This window comes from Phyllobates terribilis, unplaced genomic scaffold (genome assembly GCF_046119375.1).
Source record: "Phyllobates terribilis strain yellow unplaced genomic scaffold, ASM4611937v1 Scaffold_5__5_contigs__length_657084704, whole genome shotgun sequence".
Classification (NCBI taxonomy): Eukaryota; Metazoa; Chordata; class Amphibia; order Anura; family Dendrobatidae; genus Phyllobates; species Phyllobates terribilis.
The window spans coordinates 179,776,684-179,804,572 of record NW_027362765.1 but is presented as its reverse complement, the minus strand read 5'-3'; the positions used below and the strand labels follow the sequence as shown (position 1 = coordinate 179,804,572).

The following is a 27,889-nucleotide window of genomic DNA, read 5'->3' as shown; positions in this document are numbered from 1 at the left end:
AAAATTGGTGGCAGCGGTAGCTGTGTTCATGTCAATAGACATTAATGTGGAGTTGGTTACCCCGTTTCCTGCTAAACAGATTACGCTCTTCTGGGAAGGCTTTCTACAAGATTATGGAGTGTGCCTGAGGGAATATTCATGAAGGATGAAATTTCATGAACGGACTTGTTACAATGCTTATTACAGGACCACGCTGGTGTCAGTGAGCTCTTTAGAATAACCCATTCATTTACAAATATTAGTAAAAGCAGACGACATGGCGAGGGGCTGGATTTTATACACATGTGGCAGTGGGATGGCATGAAAAACCTGAATTCAATCATTAAGAGGGGTGAACCAACAATTTTGCCCTTATAGTGTATTCCACAGTACCGCACAGAGATTGTCCCAATAGGGCTCACAATCTATTATTCTTATTATTCTTCTAAGATTCAAAAACAGGACCCCAAAACACTGCTTACCAAAGGGGTTGTTTCCAGCAAAGCAGTCTATGGACATTGAGCTTCCTGTGCCTAATGAAAAATGTTATCCTTCACAGTGTATGCTAAAGTTTTTGCCTTTTTTTGCAATTATAATGTGTACTATTAAATCTTCCTTTTTAAAATAAATGTACTTTCATATAACCTTTCAGAATATCCTGTCCTGGGTGTGTACAGGAGGAATAACACTATTTCAGGCCACTATATGTCTTATATCCTGCATTTTCACCAATTTTCCCCTCTGCAAGCATATGGGAGGAGAGTAGCTGCAATGATGCCTCATATACACAATACATCGAGAGGGATTCCTGTTCTTTATTCCTTATTTAGCACAAACAGCAGGAGTATGGAAGAAATTACACAGCAGTACTGAGCAGTGTAGGTATGAATCCAGCTCTGGGGTGAGGTACACGGCTTGTTAGAAAGCAGAGCAAAATCTTTCTGTGTCTCCTTCTGCTCGTCTATACTCCTCGCCTCTCCCTAAAGTACAACAGGAAGTGTAAACGAACATCTTACTGTGTCTTGGAAGTTGAGTTGTGTTTCTAGAGTGTACGGTGAATTCAGGAGGCTGGGGTAAAGAAAGAAGTGTCTCATAAGTGGAGAAAGAAGCAAAACTCTGATAAGATGTGCGACAAAGTTACCTATATTCACATATAATATTGATTCATGTAAAGTTTACTGAAAATACAGTTCCATTTGAAAAAAATAGATATGTTTTGTGTTCTTACATATTAGATGGTTTACCTTGAGCCTGTGCCACTAGAACACTAGCATTGAGCTGCCACTCAACATCCCCAGCCTCCTCTGCTTCATGTTGAGATCTCACGCCATAGTCTCTAGCTTCTTCCAACAATTCCAGCTCCAGATAGCATCTACCGATTTCATGGAAGAGCCAAGTCTTTTCTAAGCTTGAAGCTGCCATAGGAATCTTCTCCTCCCACCTTTAGTTATAAAGATAAAGGAGGGAGGAAGGATATTACAAAAAAATTCCTGCTTGTGGAGCCAGCCATTGAGACACTTGGGTCTGCAGTCTTCTACTTAAACCTTTATAAACAAAACACTTACACTTTTATAGCTTCTTTAAACTTCCCGATCCGTGCATAGACCCGTCCTATATTGTCCAGAGCTCGGGATTTAGCTTCTGGTAAATTGCTGAAAAACAACTTTGAATTTATTTCATGACTTTATTACCAGAGTTGTAAGAACTAATACAACAGATATAATGTATAGCAGCAGAATACTTTGGGTAGACGTGATCAATACTTATAAGAGGTTAGTCAACAAACCTTTCATTTGCGATTTTGAGGTCCTTCTGATGACTCTGTAGTGCCTCTTCCATCTGCCCCATGTCCATAAGGGCATTGCCAATGCAGCTGTGCAGGTTACCTATCAAATCCTGTTTATTTGGGGTGTCATCTTTCCAAGTCTGGATGTTCTTTAACACTTTGCGAGCTTTCTTGTAGCTCTCTTCTGCATTTCCATTGGAGAGAACTACAATAATTGAAAAATACCGCAGTAGTGGTAAGACACAGCAAAAGCAACAGGTTACGGTGAAATACAGCATCACTGGCACTTTTGACTGAACCTTATTATTTCAATAACAATCTTGCAAAAATTGTAAAAAAAAAATCCGCCATGGTCAGATTTACCATATTCAAATTCATCCACCTTGAAATTTGGAATAAAAGAAAACTAGGATTTTCTTAATGGGTTTCTTTTCGATGCTGATACTGACAGCAGCCAATGAGGGCCTACTAACGGACCAGGTCACCACCATCTTAGTACCCCTATGAAGACCAGTCTGTGCAATTATAAAATGGTCAGTAATTTTCAGTATTTATTAGAAGCATCAAACAACTGCAGGTTTAAATCCCCTATGAAATAATCCTCATCTTCCCAATTCAAAATTTAAGAAATGAAAAAAATAAATAAATATAACACATATGGGCTCATCAATTTTATATTTTGATAGCGCTGACTTTTTCAGACACAAATATATATTTGCATTGTTGTGGCTGCAAACGTCAGCTCTATCAAAATATAAAATCAATTAGCCCATATGTCAAAAACGACCTGTCCCCAGATGAAAAGTGGGCAATTTTTGCATTTCTTTTATTCCCGCTGTCCGCGAGCATGATATATATATATATATATTTTTAAACTGCCATATATTTCCAGAGATATGTGTCATTTGAGTTAGTGCTAATTTTTATGATCTTTACACAGGGGCAAGGCTTACAGGATAATAATGCAGAGCAGTCTAAAGACAGGCCCCCCAGAGAATACTGGGAGCCAGACCCCCTTAGTAAAGACCATAAAAATTAGCACTAAACAAAAAGGCCCATATCTCCAAAATCATATGGCAAATAAAAAAAAAACCCACTTCTGACAGGTCCTCTTTAAATGCGGTAAAGCAAAAAAAAAAAAAACAAGCTTACAGTATTTCCTTTTCCACACTTCTTGACAAAAATGCAATAAAAGACAATCAAAATTTCTTCAATCATTATAGTATAAAAAAACTATAGAAGTTTGGCATTGATGCAATCATAGATCTGAAGAATAATGTTACTAGGTAATTGCATTTTTGCACTATTTCACCACATTAGGAATTTTTTCCAGTTATTTAATAAGTTATATGGCAAAATGAATGGTGTCATTCAAAACCACAACTCTTGCAGCAAAAGAAAAAACAATCCCTCATATGGCTATGTAGAAGGAAAAATAAAAATGTAGAGACTTTTGGAGGAATAGGAGGAAAAAAATAAATTGCAAAGCAGAAACAAACAACAACAAAAAACAAAACAAATATCACTTGGTGGGGAAGGGATGGTAAGAAGCCCTCCAAGAAATGTTTCTTCTTTTGGTCCAATAGCAATAGACATCCAATAAATAGTAGTGGCTTTTATTCTTTTATTGAGTGCTTTATTCCTAAATTCTGAGCCTCTATTCCGGTCCTCAGCCACATGACCAGCAATCTGACTACCCAGATAGCATAGCATCTTCTGTGTGTCTGTCAGCACAAAATGACTGTTCAAACCAAGCACAAGAGTTTTATGCATACTTGAAGTGGACTCTACAAACAGTTTAGAGCACCTTCCCATTTACTTGTTTTTCCATCTACCTCCATAATATTTTTCCTTGTTTGATAGCTCTGGCTTTAGAAGGAACCATAGGAGTTCAGAAATAGATGAAAGCAAGTAGGTGGGAAGGGGCACTAAACGGTTTGTCCACTCCAAGGGTGCACCAAGCTCCTGTACTTGGTTTGAACAGTCATTTTGTGCCGACAGACTGCTTTTAAAGTATTGAAATAAAGTGAGATTTTTTTTCTAATTTATTCATGGATGCTGGACTGTCTCTCTGTAAATTACTCTACATATCAGCATAGCCCTCTGCCTTTATGCATCCACATAACTTCAGATAGGGAGTTGAATTACTGCATATTCTTCTGCCAGTTTCTCTATGAGACTCACTGAGGATCACATCGAACGGAATAGATCAGACTGACTTCTGGACCATACTGGTCAAACTGGGTAACCAGAATGCTAAGCACGTTGCATGGTTGAAGAATCAAAGCTCAGAAATTAGGAATAAGGCACCTGGAAGGAGAATTAAAGGCACTACTATTTACCAGATGTCTTTTTATATGTAGATAGGTAATTATTTTGCTTAAAATAACCATAATGTTTTTTGTCATTCATTAAAATTAGTAGAAAAAACAAAAAACAATATAAACAAGATACACATCTATCCTCATGAAAATAACCCGACCATTAAAAAGATGACTACATACACATATCAATCTCTTCCATGCTCTTGAGGATGTACTGATTCCGATCAGGTTTACTCCGATCCCGGTTCCACTTCTGTTGCATGATTCTGCGGTCCCTTTCTCGGGCATAGATCGGCTTCTGCTGCCTCCAGAACTCAGTCCTTGTGTCCAGATAGGTGATTGCATTCAAGATCAGGTCCTGCAGCTTTAACCCACTTCTAGTGTTTCCCTTCACCAACCCTGTTCCAAAGTAAAGTTAAGCAAATTACCAATCTGTATTCATTATATAAACTGCAGCACAAATTGTAGGTGCTGGAACTTAGCAAATGGGGAAATAATTTGATGACCTGTATGTATGGCAACAGAAAGCTGAAGCAAGCGCTTAGCTGCAGTGGCATGTGGATGTACGGCATGAGATTACCGTAGCAGAGGAAACAGACTGGCGGAGACATTCAGGACTAGTGATGAGCGCAAGTGCTTGTTACTGGGGTTTGCCTAGGGTGCTCAGGTATGTACCGAGTATCGCGGGTGCTCGAGTGACATGTTTGAGACCCCATGGCCGCATGTTTTGCGGCTGTTAGCCACAAAACATGCGGGCGATTGCCTGAAATACATAGGCAATCCCCACATGTTTTGTGGCAGTCTAACTTGTGCTCATCACTATTCAGGACTAATACTAAAATGTAATATGTACAATATGTCCTCACTAATATACTCCTAGCTGTAGGTTTAAACGGTTTTAAGCCATGCCAAGTTCACGTGTCACTATCATCCAAACCATGGAGTGATAAGGCACACAGTGTTTTAATGGAGGAGGCTAAGTGACAAATCTGGTCTCATGCCTCTCTAACTGCTGCCATATTATGGCCAAGAATGCAATGCGAAAGGCATGGAAATCTTGCAAAATAAGACAGGGTGGCTTAAAAAAGGCACAGACCTATACACAGGATTATATTAGTAAATTTTAATATTAGTCCTAATGTGGTAAAGTGGACAACTATTCTAAAGGGAAAGGTCATATTGACCTTGGCTCAGAAAGATAAAAAAGGTCAGTCCAAATGTATTCCAAATCTGCACAGAACATGCCAATACAATAATAAGAACTTTCTGCTAACCACCTTCATCCTTCAGCAGTGTCTCCAGATACTCCATGTCACTGTAGAGCTCTCCCAGCAGCTGGCGTGCAGTCTTTTGGCTTTTCAGAGGATCTACCTTCTTCTGCTGCTTTGAATCTTTTTTGGGTACTTTTGCTGGTGCTTTTTGTTTCGCTTTTTTACTCTATTAACAAAAGTTAAACATACAGAGACCATTAACACCTTTGGACACGTTTCACACTTCTGACAAAAAAACAAAAACAAACACTGAATTATAAAATAAAACTAAACGACAAACCCAATACATATTATTCCCCTATACCCACATATGTTCAAAAAGTAGACACCTTGCACATTGTGAATATGCTACCAATCAATTTACACTCACTGGCGCCTTTATATTCTACAAATGTGAAAAACTGTATAAAAAAAAAGTATCAGTTCACGACCCCTGTATAGTACATTCAACATACTCTATATCCTATCTGGTGTTCTGTAGGTCCTCCTTTTGGCTTCAATAAAATATATTCACTCTGTTAGGTTCAATTTATTCCTGTGACTGGTTGACTGTAATCTATAATCTTTATTTTTTATATAGCGCTAACATATTCCGCAGCGCTTTACATACATTATCGTCGCTGTCCCCATCGGGGCTCACAATCTAGATTCCCTATCAGTATGTCTTTGGAGTGTGGGAGGAAAACGGAGAACCCGGGGGAAACCCATGCAAACACGGGGAGAACATACAAACTCCTTGCAGATGTTGTCCTTGGTGGGATTTGAACCCAGGACCCCAGCGCTGCTAACCATTGCGCCACCGTGCCGCCCTACTGTACTTCACTCAGTGGTATTCATATATGAGCCGAGACTAAATTGGCCCATCCTAAGTTTGTGCTGTCTCATATATTGGGAACTGGATCTGCTCAGATTCTCTGTAGCGCCCCTCCCCTTTTCCCCTTTTCATTGGTAGACACTGTCTGTAATGATTCATTTGCATGTTGCTTCTTTGTGTCATTTCGGATGGAAAGTGTGCTGAGCACCTCTGCGCATGCGCACTAGCCACTGCATTCCACCATGCGGTGCACAGCCCGGATGAAGGATCACGTTTGGCTCTGGATGCTCCGTGCACCGGAAATACGTCAAACCGGGACCGGAAGTGGACTGCACGCTGACTCAAAATTCAGCGGTCGCAAATAGTGACCACACCAGCCTCCCCAAACCGCAATGGAACAAGAGCTGATAATGTCTGGCAATATACTCCCCTGATGAACTAAGGGAAACACGTCGGGAGCCTGCCATATGGGAACACTGCCACCAATGAGGGATAAAAGCTAACTGCAAAAAAATTCCCTATGATTTTTCTTGGTGTGAAGGTCCCGGCTTTTTCTTGTACCTCCGCATATCATATTAGTATTTTTGAAGGCTTTTAGCTAACACTTATGATAGCATAGAGTTATCCTTTATTATAGGGATGGCTGATTAATGAGATGTGTCATACTCTGTGAGATTTACAGGACCTCTGTGATTCCAATTTATACATTATGGTATCCTTTATGTATTAACATACCTTTTCCATTATCGCCATTATATCAGAGGCTTTTGAGGATTGTCAGAATATTCTCTGACTCTGTTTATACAGGTGAATACAGTTTTTCTAGGGTATTGTTAATACTTTAAGGTCTGTGCGTTAAGTCCCACCATTGATGAACTATTTAGGACGCACATATTTATGGAGATTTTTTTCTTATCTCACTATCTCCTTGGTGTCTTCTCTGGGACATACAGGCCCTCACAGGTTTATGAATTGTCTGATACTGCACAAAAAAACTAATATAGGGGCCTACCTGCCTTATTCATTTGTGGTGAATACTGGCTATACCCCTTATACGTTATTTTTATCTATGTGTCGGTTGAATTCATTTGTTCGCACTTTAGGTGTTCTACCTATGAATTTTAATATTCTGAATAAAATTGTTTAACCTCTTTCTACTTACACATAGCTAAAAGGAGACTTGTAACTTCTAAACATAAAAGTAGAGGTTATGTGCAGGGCTGTGGAGTCTGAGTCGGTGTCCATTTTGGTGGAGTCGGAGTCGGTATAAAATGGACAAACTCCGACTACTAAAATATATAACGAATTGGTACAGTAGTACAATGCAGGATGTGCTGTAAATGTTTTCATAAGAATTTGGGAAAGTTATGAAACGTCCTATAAATGTCTGTTCTGTTCCTGATCTAAGGATCTCTGCTTTTAGTTGAGATGAATCTGTGCTGCACTTTATGTACATGCTCAGTAGTGAGGCAGTGAGATGAATCTGTGCTGCACTTTATGTACATGCTCAGTAGTGAGGCAGTGAGATGAATCTGTGCTGCACTTTATGTACATGCTCCGTAGTGAGGCAGTGAGATGAATCTGTGCTGCACTTTATGTACATGCTCAGTAGTGAGGCAGTGACATGAATCTGTGCTGCACTTTATGTACATGCTCAGTAGTGAGGCAGTGAGGTGAATCTGTGCTGCACTTTATGTACATGCTCAGTAGTGAGGCAGTGAGATGAATCTGTGCTGCACTTTATGTACACGCTCAGTAGTGAGGCAGTGAGATGAATCTGTGCTGCACTTTATGTACATGCTCAGTAGTGAGGCAGTGAGATGAATCTGTGCTGCACTTTATGTACATGCTCAGTAGTGAGGCAGTGAGATGAATCTGTGCTGCACTTTATGTACATGCTCCGTAGTGAGGCAGTGAGATGAATCTGTGCTGCACTTTATGTACATGCTCAGTAGTGAGGCAGTGAGATGAATCTGTGCTGCACTTTATGTACATGCTCAGTAGTGAGGCAGTGAGGTGAATCTGTGCTGCACTTTATGTACATGCTCAGTAGTGAGGCAGTGAGATGAATCTGTGCTGCACTTTATGTACACGCTCAGTAGTGAGGCAGTGAGATGAATCTGTGCTGCACTTTATGTACACGCTCAGTAGTGAGGCAGTGAGGTGAATCTGTGCTGCACTTTATGTACATGCTCAGTAGTGAGGCAGTGAGATGAATCTGTGCTGCACTTTATGTACACGCTCAGTAGTGAGGCAGTGAGATGAATCTGTGCTGCACTTTATGTACATGCTCAGTAGTGAGGCAGTGAGATGAATCTGTGCTGCACTTTATGTACACGCTCAGTAGTGAGGCAGTGAGATGAATCTGTGCTGCACTTTATGTACACGCTCAGTAGTGAGGCAGTGAGATGAATCTGTGCTGCACTTTATGTACACGCTCAGTAGTGAGGCAGTGAGATGAATCTGTGCTGCACTTTATGTACATGCTCAGTAGTGAGGCAGTGAGATGAATCTGTGCTGCACTTTATGTACATGCTCAGTAGTGAGGCAGTGAGATGAATCTGTGCTGCACTTTATGTACATGCTCCGTAGTGAGGCAGTGAGATGAATCTGTGCTGCACTTTATGTACATGCTCAGTAGTGAGGCAGTGAGATGAATCTGTGCTGCACTTTATGTACATGCTCAGTAGTGAGGCAGTGAGGTGAATCTGTGCTGCACTTTATGTACATGCTCAGTAGTGAGGCAGTGAGATGAATCTGTGCTGCACTTTATGTACACGCTCAGTAGTGAGGCAGTGAGATGAATCTGTGCTGCACTTTATGTACACGCTCAGTAGTGAGGCAGTGAGGTGAATCTGTGCTGCACTTTATGTACATGCTCAGTAGTGAGGCAGTGAGATGAATCTGTGCTGCACTTTATGTACACGCTCAGTAGTGAGGCAGTGAGATGAATCTGTGCTGCACTTTATGTACATGCTCAGTAGTGAGGCAGTGAGATGAATCTGTGCTGCACTTTATGTACACGCTCAGTAGTGAGGCAGTGAGATGAATCTGTGCTGCACTTTATGTACACGCTCAGTAGTGAGGCAGTGAGATGAATCTGTGCTGCACTTTATGTACACGCTCAGTAGTGAGGCAGTGAGATGAATCTGTGCTGCACTTTATGTACATGCTCAGTAGTGAGGCAGTGAGATGAATCTGTGCTGCACTTTATGTACATGCTCAGTAGTGAGGCAGTGAGATGAATCTGTGCTGCACTTTATGTACACGCTCAGTAGTGAGGCAGTGAGATGAATCTGTGCTGCACTTTATGTACATGCTCAGTAGTGAGGCAGTGAGATGAATCTGTGCTGCACTTTATGTACATGCTCCGTAGTGAGGCAGTGAGATGAATCTGTGCTGCACTTTATGTACATGCTCAGTAGTGAGGCAGTGAGATGAATCTGTGCTGCACTTTATGTACATGCTCAGTAGTGAGGCAGTGAGGTGAATCTGTGCTGCACTTTATGTACATGCTCAGTAGTGAGGCAGTGAGATGAATCTGTGCTGCACTTTATGTACACGCTCAGTAGTGAGGCAGTGAGATGAATCTGTGCTGCACTTTATGTACATGCTCAGTAGTGAGGCAGTGAGATGAATCTGTGCTGCACTTTATGTACATGCTCAGTAGTGAGGCAGTGAGATGAATCTGTGCTGCACTTTATGTACATGCTCCGTAGTGAGGCAGTGAGATGAATCTGTGCTGCACTTTATGTACATGCTCAGTAGTGAGGCAGTGAGATGAATCTGTGCTGCACTTTATGTACATGCTCAGTAGTGAGGCAGTGAGGTGAATCTGTGCTGCACTTTATGTACATGCTCAGTAGTGAGGCAGTGAGATGAATCTGTGCTGCACTTTATGTACACGCTCAGTAGTGAGGCAGTGAGATGAATCTGTGCTGCACTTTATGTACACGCTCAGTAGTGAGGCAGTGAGGTGAATCTGTGCTGCACTTTATGTACATGCTCAGTAGTGAGGCAGTGAGATGAATCTGTGCTGCACTTTATGTACACGCTCAGTAGTGAGGCAGTGAGATGAATCTGTGCTGCACTTTATGTACATGCTCAGTAGTGAGGCAGTGAGATGAATCTGTGCTGCACTTTATGTACACGCTCAGTAGTGAGGCAGTGAGATGAATCTGTGCTGCACTTTATGTACACGCTCAGTAGTGAGGCAGTGAGATGAATCTGTGCTGCACTTTATGTACATGCTCAGTAGTGAGGCAGTAAGATGAATCTGTGCTGCACTTTATGTACACGCTCAGTAGTGAGGCAGTGAGATGAATCTGTGCTGCACTTTATGTACATGCTCAGTAGTGAGGCAGTGAGATGAATCTGTGCTGCACTTTATGTACAGGCTCAGTAGTGAGGCAGTGAGATGAATCTGTGCTGCACTTTATGTACATGCTCAGTAGTGAGGCAGTGAGATGAATCTGTGCTGCACTTTATGTACACGCTCAGTAGTGAGGCAGTGAGATGAATCTGTGCTGCACTTTATGTACATGCTCAGTAGTGAGGCAGTGAGATGAATCTGTGCTGCACTTTATGTACATGCTCAGTAGTGAGGCAGTGAGATGAATCTGTGCTGCACTTTATGTACATGCTCAGTAGTGAGGCAGTGAGATGAATCTGTGCTGCACTTTATGTACACGCTCAGTAGTGAGGCAGTGAGATGAATCTGTGCTGCACTTTATGTACATGCTCAGTAGTGAGGCAGTGAGATGAATCTGTGCTGCACTTTATGTACATGCTCAGTAGTGAGGCAGTGAGATGAATCTGTGCTGCACTTTATGTACATGCTCAGTAGTGAGGCAGTGAGATGAATCTGTGCTGCACTTTATGTACATGCTCAGTAGTGAGGCAGTGAGATGAATCTGTGCTGCACTTTATGTACAGTACAGACCAAAAGTTTGGACACACCTTCTCATTTAAAGATTTTTCTGTATTTTCATGACTTTGAAAATTGTACATTCACACTGAAGGCATCAAAACTATGAATTAACACATGTGGAATCATATAGTTAACCAAAAAGTGTGAAAAAATTGAAAATATGTCTTATATTCTAGGTTCTTCAAAGTAGCCACCTTTTGCTTTGATGACTACTTTGCACACTCTTGGCATTCTCTTGATGAGCTTCAAGAGGTAGTCACCGGAAATGGTTTTCACTTCACAGATGTGCTCTGTCAGGTTTAATAAGTGGGATTTCTTGCCTTATAAATGGGGTTGGGACCATCAGTTGTGTTGTGCAGAAGTCTCGTGGATAACAGTAGATAGTCCTACTGAATAGACTGTTAGAATTTGTATTATGGCAAGAAAAAAGCAGCTAAGTAAAGAAAAACGAGTGGCCATCATTACTTTAAGAAATGAAGGTCAGTCAGGCGAAAAAATTGGGCACACTTTGAATGTGTCCCCAAGTGCAGTTGCAAAAATCATCAAGCGCTACAAAGAAACTGGCTCACATGAGGACTGCCCCAGGAAAGGAAGACCAAGAGTCACCTCTGCTTCTGAGGATAAGTTTATCTGAGTCACCAGTCTCAGAAATCGCAGGTTAACAGCAGCTCAGATTAGAGACCAGGTCAATGCCACACAGAGTTCTAGCAGCAGACACATCTCTACAACAACTGTTAAGAGGAGACTTTGTGCAGCAGGCCTTCATAGTAAAATAGCTGCTAGGAAACCACTGCTAAGGACAGGCAACAAGCAGAAGAGACTTGTTTAGGCTAAAGAACACAAGGAATGGACATTAGACCAGTGGAAATCTGTGCTTTGGTCTTATGAGTCCAAATTTGAGATCTTAAGTTCCAACCACCGTGTCTTTGTGCGACGCAGAAAAGGTGTACGGATGGACTCTACATGCCTGGTTCCCACCGTGAAGCACGGAGGAGGAGGTGTGATGGTGTTGGGGTGCTTTGCTGGTGACACTGTTGGGGATTTATTCAAAATTGAAGGCATACTGAACCAGCATGGCTACCACAGCATCTTGCAGCGGCATGCTATTCCATCCGGTTTACGTTTAGTTGGACCATCATTTATTTTTCAACAGGACAATGACCCCAAACACACCTCCAGGCTGTGTAAGGGCTATTTGACCAAGAGGGAGAGTGATGGGGTGCTACGCCAGATGACCTGGCCTCCACAGTCACCAGACCTGAACTCAATCGAGATGGTTTGGAGTGAGCTGGACAGCAGAGTGAAGGAAAAGGGCCAAGAAGTGCTAAGCATCTCTGGGAACGCCTTCAAGATTGTTGGAAGCCCATTTCCGGTGACTACCTCTTGAAGCTCATCAAGAGAATGCCAAGAGTGTGCAAAGCAGTCATCAAAGCAAAAGGTGGCTACTTTGAAGAACCTAGAATATAAAACATATTTTCAGTTGTTTCACACTTTTTTGTTAAGTATATAATTCCACATGTGTTAATTCATAGTTTTGATGCCTTCAGTGTGAATATACAATTTTCAAAGTCATGAAAATACAGAAAAATCTTTAAATGAGAAGGTGTGTCCAAACTTTTGGTCTGTACTGTACATGCTCAGTAGTGAGGCAGTGAGATGAATCTGTGCTGCACTTTATGTACATGCTCAGTAGTGAGGCAGTGAGATGAATCTGTGCTGCACTTTATGTACATGCTCAGTAGTGAGGCAGTGAGATGAATCTGTGCTGCACTTTATGTACATGCTCAGTAGTGAGGCAGTGAGATGAATCTGTGCTGCACTTTATGTACATGCTCAGTAGTGAGGCAGTGAGATGAATCTGTGCTGCACTTTATGTACATGCTCAGTAGTGAGGCAGTGAGGTGAATCTGTGCTGCACTTTATGTACATGCTCAGTAGTGAGGCAGTGAGATGAATCTGTGCTGCACTTTATGTACATGCTCAGTAGTGAGGCAGTGAGATGAATCTGTGCTGCACTTTATGTACATGCTCAGTAGTGAGGCAGTGAGATGAATCTGTGCTGCACTTTATGTAAATGCTCAGTAGTGAGGCAGTGAGATGAATTTTGTGCTGCACTTTATGTACATGCTCAGTAGTGAGGCAGTGAGATGAATCTGTGCTGCACTTTATGTACATGCTCAGTAGTGAGGCAGTGAGATGAATCTGTGCTGCACTTTATGTACATGCTCAGTAGTGAGGCAGTGAGATGAATCTGTGCTGCACTTTACGTACATGCTCAGTAGTGAGGCAGTGAGATGAATCTGTGCTGCACTTTATGTACATGCTCAGTAGTGAGATGAATCTGTGCTGCACTTTATGTACATGCTCAGTAGTGAGGCAGTGAGATGAATCTGTGCTGCACTTTATGTACACGCTCAGTAGTGAGATGAATCTGTGCTGCACTTTATGTACATGCTCAGTAGTGAGGCAGTCAGATGAATCTGTGCTGCACTTTATGTACATGCTCAGTAGTGAGGCAGTGAGGTGAATCTGTGCTGCACTTTATGTACATGCTCAGTAGTGAGGCAGTGAGATGAATCTGTGCTGCACTTTATGAACACGCTCAGTAGTGAGGCAGTGAGATGAATCTGTGCTGCACTTTATGTACATGCTCAGCAGTGAGGTGAATCTGTGCTGCACTTTATGTACACGCTCAGTAGTGAGGCAGTGAGATGAATCTGTGCTGCACTTTATGTACATGCTCAGTAGTGAGGCAGTGAGGTGAATCTGTGCTGCACTTTATGTACACGCTCAGTAGTGAGGCAGTGAGATAAATCTGTGCTGCACTTTATGTACATGCTCAGTAGTGAGGCAGTGAGATGAATCTGTGCTGCACTTTATGTACACGCTCAGTAGTGAGGCATTGAGATGAATCTGTGCTGCACTTTATGTACACGCTCAGTAGTGAGGCAGTGAGATGAATCTGTGCTGCACTTTATGTACACGCTCAGTAGTGAGGCAGTGAGATGAATCTGTGCTGCACTTCATGTACATGCTCAGTAGTGAGGCAGTGAGATGAATCTGTGCTGCACTTTATGTACACGCTCAGTAGTGAGGCAGTGAGATGAATCTGTGCTGCATTTTATGTACACGCTCAGTAGTGAGGCAGTGAGATGAATCTGTGCTGCACTTTATGTACATGCTCAGTAGTGAGGCAGTGAGATGAATCTGTGCTGCACTTTATGTACATGCTCAGTAGTGAGGCAGTGAGATGAATCTGTGCTGCACTTTATGTACATGCTCAGTAGTGAGGCATGAGATGAATCTGTGCTGCACTTTATGTACATGCTCAGTAGTGAGGCAGTGAGATGAATCTGTGCTACACTTTATGTACACGCTCAGTAGTGAGGCAGTGAGATGAATCTGTGCTGCACTTTATGTACACGCTCGGTAGTGAGGCAGTGAAATGAATCTGTGCTGCACTTTATGTACACGTTCAGTAGTGAGGCAGTGAGATGAATCTGTGCTGCACTTTATGTACACGCTCAGTAGAGGGGCACTGAGATGAATCTGTGCTGCACTTTATGTACACGCTCAGTAGTGAGGCAGTGAGATGAATCTGTGCTACACTTTATGTACACGCTCAGTAGTGAGGCAGTGAGATGAATCTGTGCTGCACTTTATGTACATGCTCAGTAGTGAGGCAGTGAGATGAATCTGTGCTGCACTTTATGTACATGATCAGTAGTGAGGCCGTGAGATGAATCTATGCTGCACTTTATGTACATGCTCAGTAGTGAGATGAATCTGTGCTGCACTTTATGTACACGCTCAGTAGTGAGGCAGTGAGATGAATCTGTGCTACACTTTATGTACACGCTCAGTAGTGAGGCAGTGAGATGAATCTGTGCTGCACTTTATGTACACGCTCAGTAGTGAGGCAGTGAGATGAATCTGTGCTGCATTTTATGTACATGCTCAGTAGTGAGGCAGTGAGATGAATCTGTGCTGCACTTTATGTACATGCTCAGTAGTGAGGCAGTGAGATGAATCTGTGCTGCACTTTATGTACATGCTCAGTAGTGAGGCAGTGAGATGAATCTGTGCTGCACTTTATGTACATGCTCAGTAGTGAGGCATGAGATGAATCTGTGCTGCACTTTATGTACATGCTCAGTAGTGAGGCAGTGAGATGAATCTGTGCTACACTTTATGTACACGCTCAGTAGTGAGGCAGTGAGATGAATCTGTGCTGCACTTTATGTACACGCTCGGTAGTGAGGCAGTGAAATGAATCTGTGCTGCACTTTATGTACACGTTCAGTAGTGAGGCAGTGAGATGAATCTGTGCTGCACTTTATGTACACGCTCAGTAGTGGGGCACTGAGATGAATCTGTGCTGCACTTTATGTACACGCTCAGTAGTGAGGCAGTGAGATGAATCTGTGCTACACTTTATGTACACGCTCAGTAGTGAGGCAGTGAGATGAATCTGTGCTGCACTTTATGTACATGCTCAGTAGTGAGGCAGTGAGATGAATCTGTGCTGCACTTTATGTACATGATCAGTAGTGAGGCCGTGAGATGAATCTATGCTGCACTTTATGTACATGCTCAGTAGTGAGGCAGTGAGATGAATCTGTGCTGCACTTTATGTACACGCTCAGTAGTGAGGCAGTGAGATGAATCTGTGCTACACTTTATGTACACGCTCAGTAGTGAGGCAGTGAGATGAATCTGTGCTGCACTTTATGTACACGCTCAGTAGTGAGGCAGTGAGATGAATCTGTGCTGCATTTTATGTACATGCTCAGTAGTGAGGCAGTGAGATGAATCTGTGCTGCACTTTATGTACATGCTCAGTAGTGAGGCAGTGAGATGAATCTGTGCTGCACTTTATGTACATGCTCAGTAGTGAGGCAGTGAGATGAATCTGTGCTGCACTTTATGTACATGCTCAGTAGTGAGGCATGAGATGAATCTGTGCTGCACTTTATGTACATGCTCAGTAGTGAGGCAGTGAGATGAATCTGTGCTACACTTTATGTACACGCTCAGTAGTGAGGCAGTGAGATGAATCTGTGCTGCACTTTATGTACACGCTCGGTAGTGAGGCAGTGAAATGAATCTGTGCTGCACTTTATGTACACGTTCAGTAGTGAGGCAGTGAGATGAATCTGTGCTGCACTTTATGTACACGCTCAGTAGTGAGGCACTGAGATGAATCTGTGCTACACTTTATGTACACGCTCAGTAGTGAGGCAGTGAGATGAATCTGTGCTGCACTTTATGTACATGCTCAGTAGTGAGGCAGTGAGATGAATCTGTGCTGCACTTTATGTACACGCTCAGTAGTGAGGCATTGAGATGAATCTGTGCTGCACTTTATGTACACGCTCAGTAGTGAGGCAGTGAGATGAATCTGTGCTGCACTTTATGTACACGCTCAGTAGTGAGGCAGTGAGATGAATCTGTGCTGCACTTCATGTACATGCTCAGTAGTGAGGCAGTGAGATGAATCTGTGCTGCACTTTATGTACACGCTCAGTAGTGAGGCAGTGAGATGAATCTGTGCTGCATTTTATGTACACGCTCAGTAGTGAGGCAGTGAGATGAATCTGTGCTGCACTTTATGTACATGCTCAGTAGTGAGGCAGTGAGATGAATCTGTGCTGCACTTTATGTACATGCTCAGTAGTGAGGCAGTGAGATGAATCTGTGCTGCACTTTATGTACATGCTCAGTAGTGAGGCATGAGATGAATCTGTGCTGCACTTTATGTACATGCTCAGTAGTGAGGCAGTGAGATGAATCTGTGCTACACTTTATGTACACGCTCAGTAGTGAGGCAGTGAGATGAATCTGTGCTGCACTTTATGTACACGCTCGGTAGTGAGGCAGTGAGATGAATCTGTGCTACACTTTATGTACACGCTCAGTAGTGAGGCAGTGAGATGAATCTGTGCTGCACTTTATGTACACGCTCAGTAGTGAGGCAGTGAGATGAATCTGTGCTGCACTTTATGTACATGCTCAGTAGTGAGGCAGTGAGATGAATCTGTGCTGCACTTTATGTACATGATCAGTAGTGAGGCCGTGAGATGAATCTATGCTGCACTTTATGTACATGCTCAGTAGTGAGATGAATCTGTGCTGCACTTTATGTACACGCTCAGTAGTGAGGCAGTGAGATGAATCTGTGCTACACTTTATGTACACGCTCAGTAGTGAGGCAGTGAGATGAATCTGTGCTGCACTTTATGTACACGCTCAGTAGTGAGGCAGTGAGATGAATCTGTGCTGCATTTTATGTACATGCTCAGTAGTGAGGCAGTGAGATGAATCTGTGCTGCACTTTATGTACATGCTCAGTAGTGAGGCAGTGAGATGAATCTGTGCTGCACTTTATGTACATGCTCAGTAGTGAGGCAGTGAGATGAATCTGTGCTGCACTTTATGTACATGCTCAGTAGTGAGGCATGAGATGAATCTGTGCTGCACTTTATGTACATGCTCAGTAGTGAGGCAGTGAGATGAATCTGTGCTACACTTTATGTACACGCTCAGTAGTGGGGCACTGAGATGAATCTGTGCTGCACTTTATGTACACGCTCAGTAGTGAGGCAGTGAGATGAATCTGTGCTACACTTTATGTACACGCTCAGTAGTGAGGCAGTGAGATGAATCTGTGCTGCACTTTATGTACATGCTCAGTAGTGAGGCAGTGAGATGAATCTGTGCTGCACTTTATGTACATGATCAGTAGTGAGGCCGTGAGATGAATCTATGCTGCACTTTATGTACATGCTCAGTAGTGAGGCAGTGAGATGAATCTGTGCTGCACTTTATGTACATGCTCAGTAGTGAGGCAGTGAGATGAATCTGTGCTGCACTTTATGTACATGCTCAGTAGTGAGGCATGAGATGAATCTGTGCTGCACTTTATGTACATGCTCAGTAGTGAGGCAGTGAGATGAATCTGTGCTACACTTTATGTACACGCTCAGTAGTGAGGCAGTGAGATGAATCTGTGCTGCACTTTATGTACACGCTCGGTAGTGAGGCAGTGAAATGAATCTGTGCTGCACTTTATGCACACGTTCAGTAGTGAGGCAGTGAGATGAATCTGTGCTGCACTTTATGTACACGCTCAGTAGTGGGGCACTGAGATGAATCTGTGCTGCACTTTATGTACACGCTCAGTAGTGAGGCAGTGAGATGAATCTGTGCTACACTTTATGTACACGCTCAGTAGTGAGGCAGTGAGATGAATCTGTGCTGCACTTTATGTACATGCTCAGTAGTGAGGCAGTGAGATGAATCTGTGCTGCACTTTATGTACATGATCAGTAGTGAGGCCGTGAGATGAATCTATGCTGCACTTTATGTACATGCTCAGTAGTGAGGCAGTGAGATGAATCTGTGCTGCACTTTATGTACACGCTCAGTAGTGAGGCAGTGAGATGAATCTGTGCTACACTTTATGTACACGCTCAGTAGTGAGGCAGTGAGATGAATCTGTGCTGCACTTTATGTACACGCTCAGTAGTGAGGCAGTGAGATGAATCTGTGCTGCATTTTATGTACATGCTCAGTAGTGAGGCAGTGAGATGAATCTGTGCTGCACTTTATGTACATGCTCAGTAGTGAGGCAGTGAGATGAATCTGTGCTGCACTTTATGTACATGCTCAGTAGTGAGGCAGTGAGATGAATCTGTGCTGCACTTTATGTACATGCTCAGTAGTGAGGCATGAGTTGAATCTGTGCTGCACTTTATGTACATGCTCAGTAGTGAGGCAGTGAGATGAATCTGTGCTACACTTTATGTACACGCTCAGTAGTGAGGCAGTGAGATGAATCTGTGCTGCACTTTATGTACACGCTCGGTAGTGAGGCAGTGAAATGAATCTGTGCTGCACTTTATGTACACGTTCAGTAGTGAGGCAGTGAGATGAATCTGTGCTGCACTTTATGTACACGCTCAGTAGTGAGGCACTGAGATGAATCTGTGCTACACTTTATGTACACGCTCAGTAGTGAGGCAGTGAGATGAATCTGTGCTGCACTTTATGTACATGCTCAGTAGTGAGGCAGTGAGATGAATCTGTGCTGCACTTTATGTACATGATCAGTAGTGAGGCCGTGAGATGAATCTATGCTGCACTTTATGTACATGCTCAGTAGTGAGGCAGTGAGATGAATCTGTGCTGCACTTTATGTACATGCTCAGTAGTGAGGCCGTGAGATGAATCTGTGCTGCACTTTATGTACATGCTCAGTAGTGAGGCAGTGAGATGAATCTGTGCTGCACTTTATGTACATGCTCAGTAGTGAGGCAGTGAGATGAATCTGTGCTGCACTTTATGTACATGCTCAGTAGTGAGGCAGTGAGATGAATCTGTGCTGCACTTTATGTACATGCTCAGTAGTGAGGCAGTCAGATGAATCTGTGCTGCACTTTATGTACATGCTCAGTAGTGAGGCAGTGAGGTGAATCTGTGCTGCACTTTATGTACATGCTCAGTAGTGAGGCAGTGAGATGAATCTGTGCTGCACTTTATGTACACGCTCAGTAGTGAGGCAGTGAGATGAATCTGTGCTGCACTTTATGTACATGCTCAGCAGTGAGGCAGTGAGGTGAATCTGTTCTGCACTTTATGTACACGCTCAGTAGTGAGGCAGTGAGATGAATCTGTGCTGCACTTTATGTACATGCTCAGTAGTGAGGCAGTGAGGTGAATCTGTGCTGCACTTTATGTACACGCTCAGTAGTGAGGCAGTGAGATAAATCTGTGCTGCACTTTATGTACATGCTCAGTAGTGAGGCAGTGAGATGAATCTGTGCTGCACTTTATGTACACGCTCAGTAGTGAGGCAGTGAGATGAATCTGTGCTGCACTTTATGTACACGCTCAGTAGTGAGGCAGTGAGATGAATCTGTGCTGCACTTTATGTACACGCTCAGTAGTGAGGCAGTGAGATGAATCTGTGCTGCACTTCATGTACATGCTCAGTAGTGAGGCAGTGAGATGAATCTGTGCTGCACTTTATGTACACGCTCAGTAGTGAGGCAGTGAGATGAATCTGTGCTGCATTTTATGTACATGCTCAGTAGTGAGGCAGTGAGATTAATCTGTGCTGCACTTTATGTACACGCTCAGTAGTGGGGCACTGAGATGAATCTGTGCTGCACTTTATGTACACGCTCAGTAGTGAGGCAGTGAGATGAATCTGTGCTACACTTTATGTACACGCTCAGTAGTGAGGCAGTGAGATGAATCTGTGCTGCACTTTATGTACATGCTCAGTAGTGAGGCAGTGAGATGAATCTGTGCTGCACTTTATGTACATGATCAGTAGTGAGGCCGTGAGATGAATCTATGCTGCACTTTATGTACATGCTCAGTAGTGAGGCAGTGAGATGAATCTGTGCTGCACTTTATGTACACGCTCAGTAGTGAGGCAGTGAGATGAATCTGTGCTGCACTTTATGTACATGCTCAGTAGTGAGGCCGTGAGATGAATCTGTGCTGCACTTTATGTACATGCTCAGTAGTGAGGCAGTGAGATGAATCTGTGCTGCACTTTATGTACATGCTCAGTAGTGAGGCAGTGAGATGAATCTGTGCTGCACTTTATGTACATGCTCAGTAGTGAGGCAGTGAGATGAATCTGTGCTGCACTTTATGTACACGCTCAGTAGTGAGGCAGTGAGATGAATCTGTGCTGCACTTTATGTACACGCTCAGTAGTGAGGCAGTGAGAGGAATCTGTGCTGCACTTTATGTACACGCTGAGTAGTGAGGCAGTGAGAGGAATCTGTGCTGCACTTTATGTACACGCTCAGTAGTGAGGCAGTGAGATGAATCTGTGCTGCACTTTATGTACATGCTCAGTAGTGAGGCAGTGAGATGAATCTGTGCTGCACTTTATGTACACGCTCAGTAGTGAGGCAGTGAGATGAATCTGTGCTGCACTTTATGTACACGCTCAGTAGTGAGGCAGTGAGAGGAATCTGTGCTGCACTTTATGTACACGCTCAGTAGTGAGGCAGTGAGAGGAATCTGTGCTGCACTTTATGTACACTCTCAGTAGTGAGGCAGTGAGATGAATCTGTGCTGCACTTTATGTACATGCTCAGTAGTGAGATGAATCTGTGCTGCACTTTATGTACACGCTCAGTAGTGAGATGAATCTGTGCTGCACTTTATGTACATGATCAGTAGTGAGGCCGTGAGATGAATCCATGCTGCACTTTATGTACATGCTCAGTAGTGAGGCAGTGAGATGAATCTGTGCTGCACTTTATGTACACGCTCAGTAGTGAGGCAGTGAGATGAATCTGTGCTGCACTTTATGTACATGCTCAGTAGTGAGGCAGTGAGATGAATCTGTGCTGCATTTTATGTACACACTCAGTAGTGAGGCAGTGAGATGAATCTGTGCTGCACTTTATGTACATGCTCAGTAGTGAGGCAGTGAGATGAATCTGTGCTGCACTTTATGTACATGCTCAGTAGTGAGGCAGTGAGATGAATCTGTGCTGCACTTTATGTACACGCACAGTAGTGAGGCAGTGAGATGAATCTGTGCTGCACTTCATGTACACGCTCAGTAGTGAGGCAGTGAGATGAATCTGTGCTGCACTTTATGTACACGCTCAGTAGTGAGGCAGTGAGATGAATCTGTGCTGCACTTTATGTACATGCTCAGTAGTGAGATGAATCTGTGCTGCACTTTATGTACACGCTCAGTAGTGAGGCAGTGAGATGAATCTGTGCTGCACTTTATGTACATGCTCAGTAGTGAGACAGTGAGATGAATCTGTGCTGCACTTTATGTACATGCTCAGTAGTGAGGCCGTGAGATGAATCTATGCTGCACTTTATGTACATGCTCAGTAGTGAGGCAGTGAGATGAATCTGTGCTGCACTTTATGTACACGCTCAGTAGTGAGGCAGTGAGATGAATCTGTGCTGCACTTTATGTACATGCTCAGTAGTGAGGCAGTGAGATGAATCTGTGCTGCACTTTATGTACACGCTCAGTAGTGAGGCAGTGAGATGAATCTGTGCTGCACTTTATGTACACTCTCAGTAGTGAGGCAGTGAGATGAATCTGTGCTGCACTTTATGTACATGCTCAGTAGTGAGATGAATCTGTGCTGCACTTTATGTACACGCTCAGTAGTGAGATGAATCTGTGCTGCACTTTATGTACATGATCAGTAGTGAGGCCGTGAGATGAATCCATGCTGCACTTTATGTACATGCTCAGTAGTGAGGCAGTGAGATGAATCTGTGCTGCACTTTATGTACACGCTCAGTAGTGAGGCAGTGAGATGAATCTGTGCTGCACTTTATGTACATGCTCAGTAGTGAGGCAGTGAGATGAATCTGTGCTGCATTTTATGTACACACTCAGTAGTGAGGCAGTGAGATGAATCTGTGCTGCACTTTATGTACATGCTCAGTAGTGAGGCAGTGAGATGAATCTGTGCTGCACTTTATGTACATGCTCAGTAGTGAGGCAGTGAGATGAATCTGTGCTGCACTTTATGTACACGCACAGTAGTGAGGCAGTGAGATGAATCTGTGCTGCACTTCATGTACACGCTCAGTAGTGAGGCAGTGAGATGAATCTGTGCTGCACTTTATGTACACGCTCAGTAGTGAGGCAGTGAGATGAATCTGTGCTGCACTTTATGTACATGCTCAGTAGTGAGATGAATCTGTGCTGCACTTTATGTACACGCTCAGTAGTGAGGCAGTGAGATGAATCTGTGCTGCACTTTATGTACATGCTCAGTAGTGAGACAGTGAGATGAATCTGTGCTGCACTTTATGTACATGCTCAGTAGTGAGGCCGTGAGATGAATCTATGCTGCACTTTATGTACATGCTCAGTAGTGAGGCAGTGAGATGAATCTGTGCTGCACTTTATGTACACGCTCAGTAGTGAGGCAGTGAGATGAATCTGTGCTGCACTTTATGTACATGCTCAGTAGTGAGGCAGTGAGATGAATCTGTGCTGCACTTTATGTACATGCTCAGTAGTGAGGCCGTGAGATGAATCTATGCTGCACTTTATGTACATGCTCAGTAGTGAGGCAGTGAGATGAATCTGTGCTGCACTTTATGTACACGCTCAGTAGTGAGGCAGTGAGATGAATCTGTGCTGCACTTTATGTACACGCTCAGTAGTGAGGCAGTGAGATGAATCTGTGCTGCACTTTATGTACATGCTCAGTAGTGAGGCCGTGAGATGAATCTGTGCTGCACTTTATGTACATGCTCAGTAGTGAGGCAGTGAGATGAATCTGTGCTGCACTTTATGTACACACTCAGTAGTGAGATGAATCTGTGCTGCACTTTATGTACATGCTCAGTAGTGAGGCAGTGAGATGAATCTGTGCTGCACTTTATGTACACGCTCAGTAGTGAGGCAGTGAGATGAATCTGTGCTGCACTTTATGTACATGCTCAGTAGTGAGGCAGTGAGATGAATCTGTGCTGCACTTTATGTACATGCTCAGTAGTGAGATGAATCTGTGCTGCACTTTATGTACACGCTCAGTAGTGAGGCAGTGAGATGAATCTGTGCTGCACTTTATGTACATGCTCAGTAGTGAGATGAATCTGTGCTGCACTTTATGTACATGCTCAGTAGTGAGGCAGTGAGATGAATCTGTGCTGCATTTTATGTACACGCTCAGTAGTGAGGCAGTGAGATGAATCTGTGCTGCACTTTATGTACATGCTCAGTAGTGAGGCAGTGAGATGAATCTGTGCTGCACTTTATGTACATGCTCAGTAGTGAGGCAGTGAGATGAATCTGTGCTGCACTTTATGTACATGCTCAGTAGTGAGATGAATCTGTGCTGCACTTTATGTACACGCTCAGTAGTGAGATGAATCTGTGCTGCAGTTTATGTACACGCTCAGTAGTGAGGCAGTGAGATGAATCTGTGCTGCACTTTATGTACACGCTCAGTAGTGAGGCAGTGAGATGAATCTGTGCTGCACTTTATGCACATGCTCAGTAGTGAGGCAGTGAGATGAATCTGTGCTGCACTTTATGTACACGCTCAGTAGTGAGGCAGTGAGATGAATCTGTGCTGCACTTTATGTACATGCTGAGTAGTGAGGCAGTGAGATGAATCTGTGCTGCACTTTATGTCCACGCTTAGTATTGAGGCAGTGAGATGAATCTGTGCTGCACTTTATGTACACGCTCAGTAGTGAGGCAGTGAGATGAATCTGTGCTGCACTTTATGTACATGCTCAGTAGTGAGGCAGTGAGATGAATCTGTGCTGCACTTTATGTACATGCTCAGTAGTGAGGCAGTGAGATGAATCTGTGCTGCACTTTATGTACACGCTCAGTAGTGAGGCAGTGAGATGAATCTGTGCTGCACTTTATGTACATGCTCAGTAGTGAGGCAGTGAGATGAATCTGTGCTGCACTTTATGTCCACGCTCAGTATTGAGGCAGTGAGATGAATCTGTGCTGCACTTTATGTACACACTCAGTAGTGAGATGAATCTGTGCTGCACTTTATGTACATGCTCAGTAGTGAGGCAGTGAGATGAATCTGTGCTGCACTTTATGTACACGCTCAGTAGTGAGATGAATCTGTGCTGCACTTTATGTACATGCTCAGTAGTGAGGCAGTGAGATGAATCTGTGCTGCACTTTATGTACATGCTCAGTAGTGAGGCAGTGAGATGAATCTGTGCTGCACTTTATGTACATGCTCAGTAGTGAGGCATGAGATGAATCTGTGCTGCACTTTATGTACATGCTCAGTAGTGAGGCAGTGAGATGAATCTGTGCTACACTTTATGTACACGCTCAGTAGTGAGGCAGTGAGATGAATCTGTGCTGCACTTTATGTACACGCTCGGTAGTGAGGCAGTGAGATGAATCTGTGCTACACTTTATGTACACGCTCAGTAGTGAGGCAGTGAGATGAATCTGTGCTGCACTTTATGTACACGCTCAGTAGTGAGGCAGTGAGATGAATCTGTGCTGCACTTTATGTACATGCTCAGTAGTGAGGCAGTGAGATGAATCTGTGCTGCACTTTATGTACATGATCAGTAGTGAGGCCGTGAGATGAATCTATGCTGCACTTTATGTACATGCTCAGTAGTGAGATGAATCTGTGCTGCACTTTATGTACACGCTCAGTAGTGAGGCAGTGAGATGAATCTGTGCTACACTTTATGTACACGCTCAGTAGTGAGGCAGTGAGATGAATCTGTGCTGCACTTTATGTACACGCTCAGTAGTGAGGCAGTGAGATGAATCTGTGCTGCATTTTATGTACATGCTCAGTAGTGAGGCAGTGAGATGAATCTGTGCTGCACTTTATGTACATGCTCAGTAGTGAGGCAGTGAGATGAATCTGTGCTGCACTTTATGTACATGCTCAGTAGTGAGGCAGTGAGATGAATCTGTGCTGCACTTTATGTACATGCTCAGTAGTGAGGCATGAGATGAATCTGTGCTGCACTTTATGTACATGCTCAGTAGTGAGGCAGTGAGATGAATCTGTGCTACACTTTATGTACACGCTCAGTAGTGGGGCACTGAGATGAATCTGTGCTGCACTTTATGTACACGCTCAGTAGTGAGGCAGTGAGATGAATCTGTGCTACACTTTATGTACACGCTCAGTAGTGAGGCAGTGAGATGAATCTGTGCTGCACTTTATGTACATGCTCAGTAGTGAGGCAGTGAGATGAATCTGTGCTGCACTTTATGTACATGATCAGTAGTGAGGCCGTGAGATGAATCTATGCTGCACTTTATGTACATGCTCAGTAGTGAGGCAGTGAGATGAATCTGTGCTGCACTTTATGTACATGCTCAGTAGTGAGGCAGTGAGATGAATCTGTGCTGCACTTTATGTACATGCTCAGTAGTGAGGCATGAGATGAATCTGTGCTGCACTTTATGTACATGCTCAGTAGTGAGGCAGTGAGATGAATCTGTGCTACACTTTATGTACACGCTCAGTAGTGAGGCAGTGAGATGAATCTGTGCTGCACTTTATGTACACGCTCGGTAGTGAGGCAGTGAAATGAATCTGTGCTGCACTTTATGTACACGTTCAGTAGTGAGGCAGTGAGATGAATCTGTGCTGCACTTTATGTACACGCTCAGTAGTGGGGCACTGAGATGAATCTGTGCTGCACTTTATGTACACGCTCAGTAGTGAGGCAGTGAGATGAATCTGTGCTACACTTTATGTACACGCTCAGTAGTGAGGCAGTGAGATGAATCTGTGCTGCACTTTATGTACATGCTCAGTAGTGAGGCAGTGAGATGAATCTGTGCTGCACTTTATGTACATGATCAGTAGTGAGGCCGTGAGATGAATCTATGCTGCACTTTATGTACATGCTCAGTAGTGAGGCAGTGAGATGAATCTGTGCTGCACTTTATGTACACGCTCAGTAGTGAGGCAGTGAGATGAATCTGTGCTACACTTTATGTACACGCTCAGTAGTGAGGCAGTGAGATGAATCTGTGCTGCACTTTATGTACACGCTCAGTAGTGAGGCAGTGAGATGAATCTGTGCTGCATTTTATGTACATGCTCAGTAGTGAGGCAGTGAGATGAATCTGTGCTGCACTTTATGTACATGCTCAGTAGTGAGGCAGTGAGATGAATCTGTGCTGCACTTTATGTACATGCTCAGTAGTGAGGCAGTGAGATGAATCTGTGCTGCACTTTATGTACATGCTCAGTAGTGAGGCATGAGTTGAATCTGTGCTGCACTTTATGTACATGCTCAGTAGTGAGGCAGTGAGATGAATCTGTGCTACACTTTATGTACACGCTCAGTAGTGAGGCAGTGAGATGAATCTGTGCTGCACTTTATGTACACGCTCGGTAGTGAGGCAGTGAAATGAATCTGTGCTGCACTTTATGTACACGTTCAGTAGTGAGGCAGTGAGATGAATCTGTGCTGCACTTTATGTACACGCTCAGTAGTGAGGCACTGAGATGAATCTGTGCTACACTTTATGTACACGCTCAGTAGTGAGGCAGTGAGATGAATCTGTGCTGCACTTTATGTACATGCTCAGTAGTGAGGCAGTGAGATGAATCTGTGCTGCACTTTATGTACATGATCAGTAGTGAGGCCGTGAGATGAATCTATGCTGCACTTTATGTACATGCTCAGTAGTGAGGCAGTGAGATGAATCTGTGCTGCACTTTATGTACATGCTCAGTAGTGAGGCCGTGAGATGAATCTGTGCTGCACTTTATGTACATGCTCAGTAGTGAGGCAGTGAGATGAATCTGTGCTGCACTTTATGTACATGCTCAGTAGTGAGGCAGTGAGATGAATCTGTGCTGCACTTTATGTACATGCTCAGTAGTGAGGCAGTGAGATGAATCTGTGCTGCACTTTATGTACATGCTCAGTAGTGAGGCAGTCAGATGAATCTGTGCTGCACTTTATGTACATGCTCAGTAGTGAGGCAGTGAGGTGAATCTGTGCTGCACTTTATTTACATGCTCAGTAGTGAGGCAGTGAGATGAATCTGTGCTGCACTTTATGTACACGCTCAGTAGTGAGGCAGTGAGATGAATCTGTGCTGCACTTTATGTACATGCTCAGCAGTGAGGCAGTGAGGTGAATCTGTTCTGCACTTTACGTACACGCTCAGTAGTGAGGCAGTGAGATGAATCTGTGCTGCACTTTATGTACATGCTCAGTAGTGAGGCAGTGAGGTGAATCTGTGCTGCACTTTATGTACACGCTCAGTAGTGAGGCAGTGAGATA

General features: G+C 43.6%; 1 protein-coding gene across 3 annotated transcripts in view; it reads right to left on the bottom strand.

The window, feature by feature from the left end:
- ODAD4 (outer dynein arm docking complex subunit 4) overlaps window positions 1-27,889 on the bottom strand; it is a 78,181-nt gene that overhangs the window by 6,359 nt on the left and 43,933 nt on the right. For all 3 annotated transcript variants that reach the window (XM_073683550.1, XM_073683548.1, XM_073683549.1), the window contains 5 exons: window positions 5,367-5,526; window positions 4,270-4,488; window positions 1,766-1,970; window positions 1,545-1,631; window positions 1,224-1,420 (listed from right to left, as the gene is read on the bottom strand). In XM_073683550.1, coding sequence (XP_073539651.1) covers window positions 1,224-1,420; window positions 1,545-1,631; window positions 1,766-1,970; window positions 4,270-4,488; window positions 5,367-5,526 — 868 coding nt within the window. The remainder of the gene's footprint in view (window positions 1-1,223; window positions 1,421-1,544; window positions 1,632-1,765; window positions 1,971-4,269; window positions 4,489-5,366; window positions 5,527-27,889) is intronic.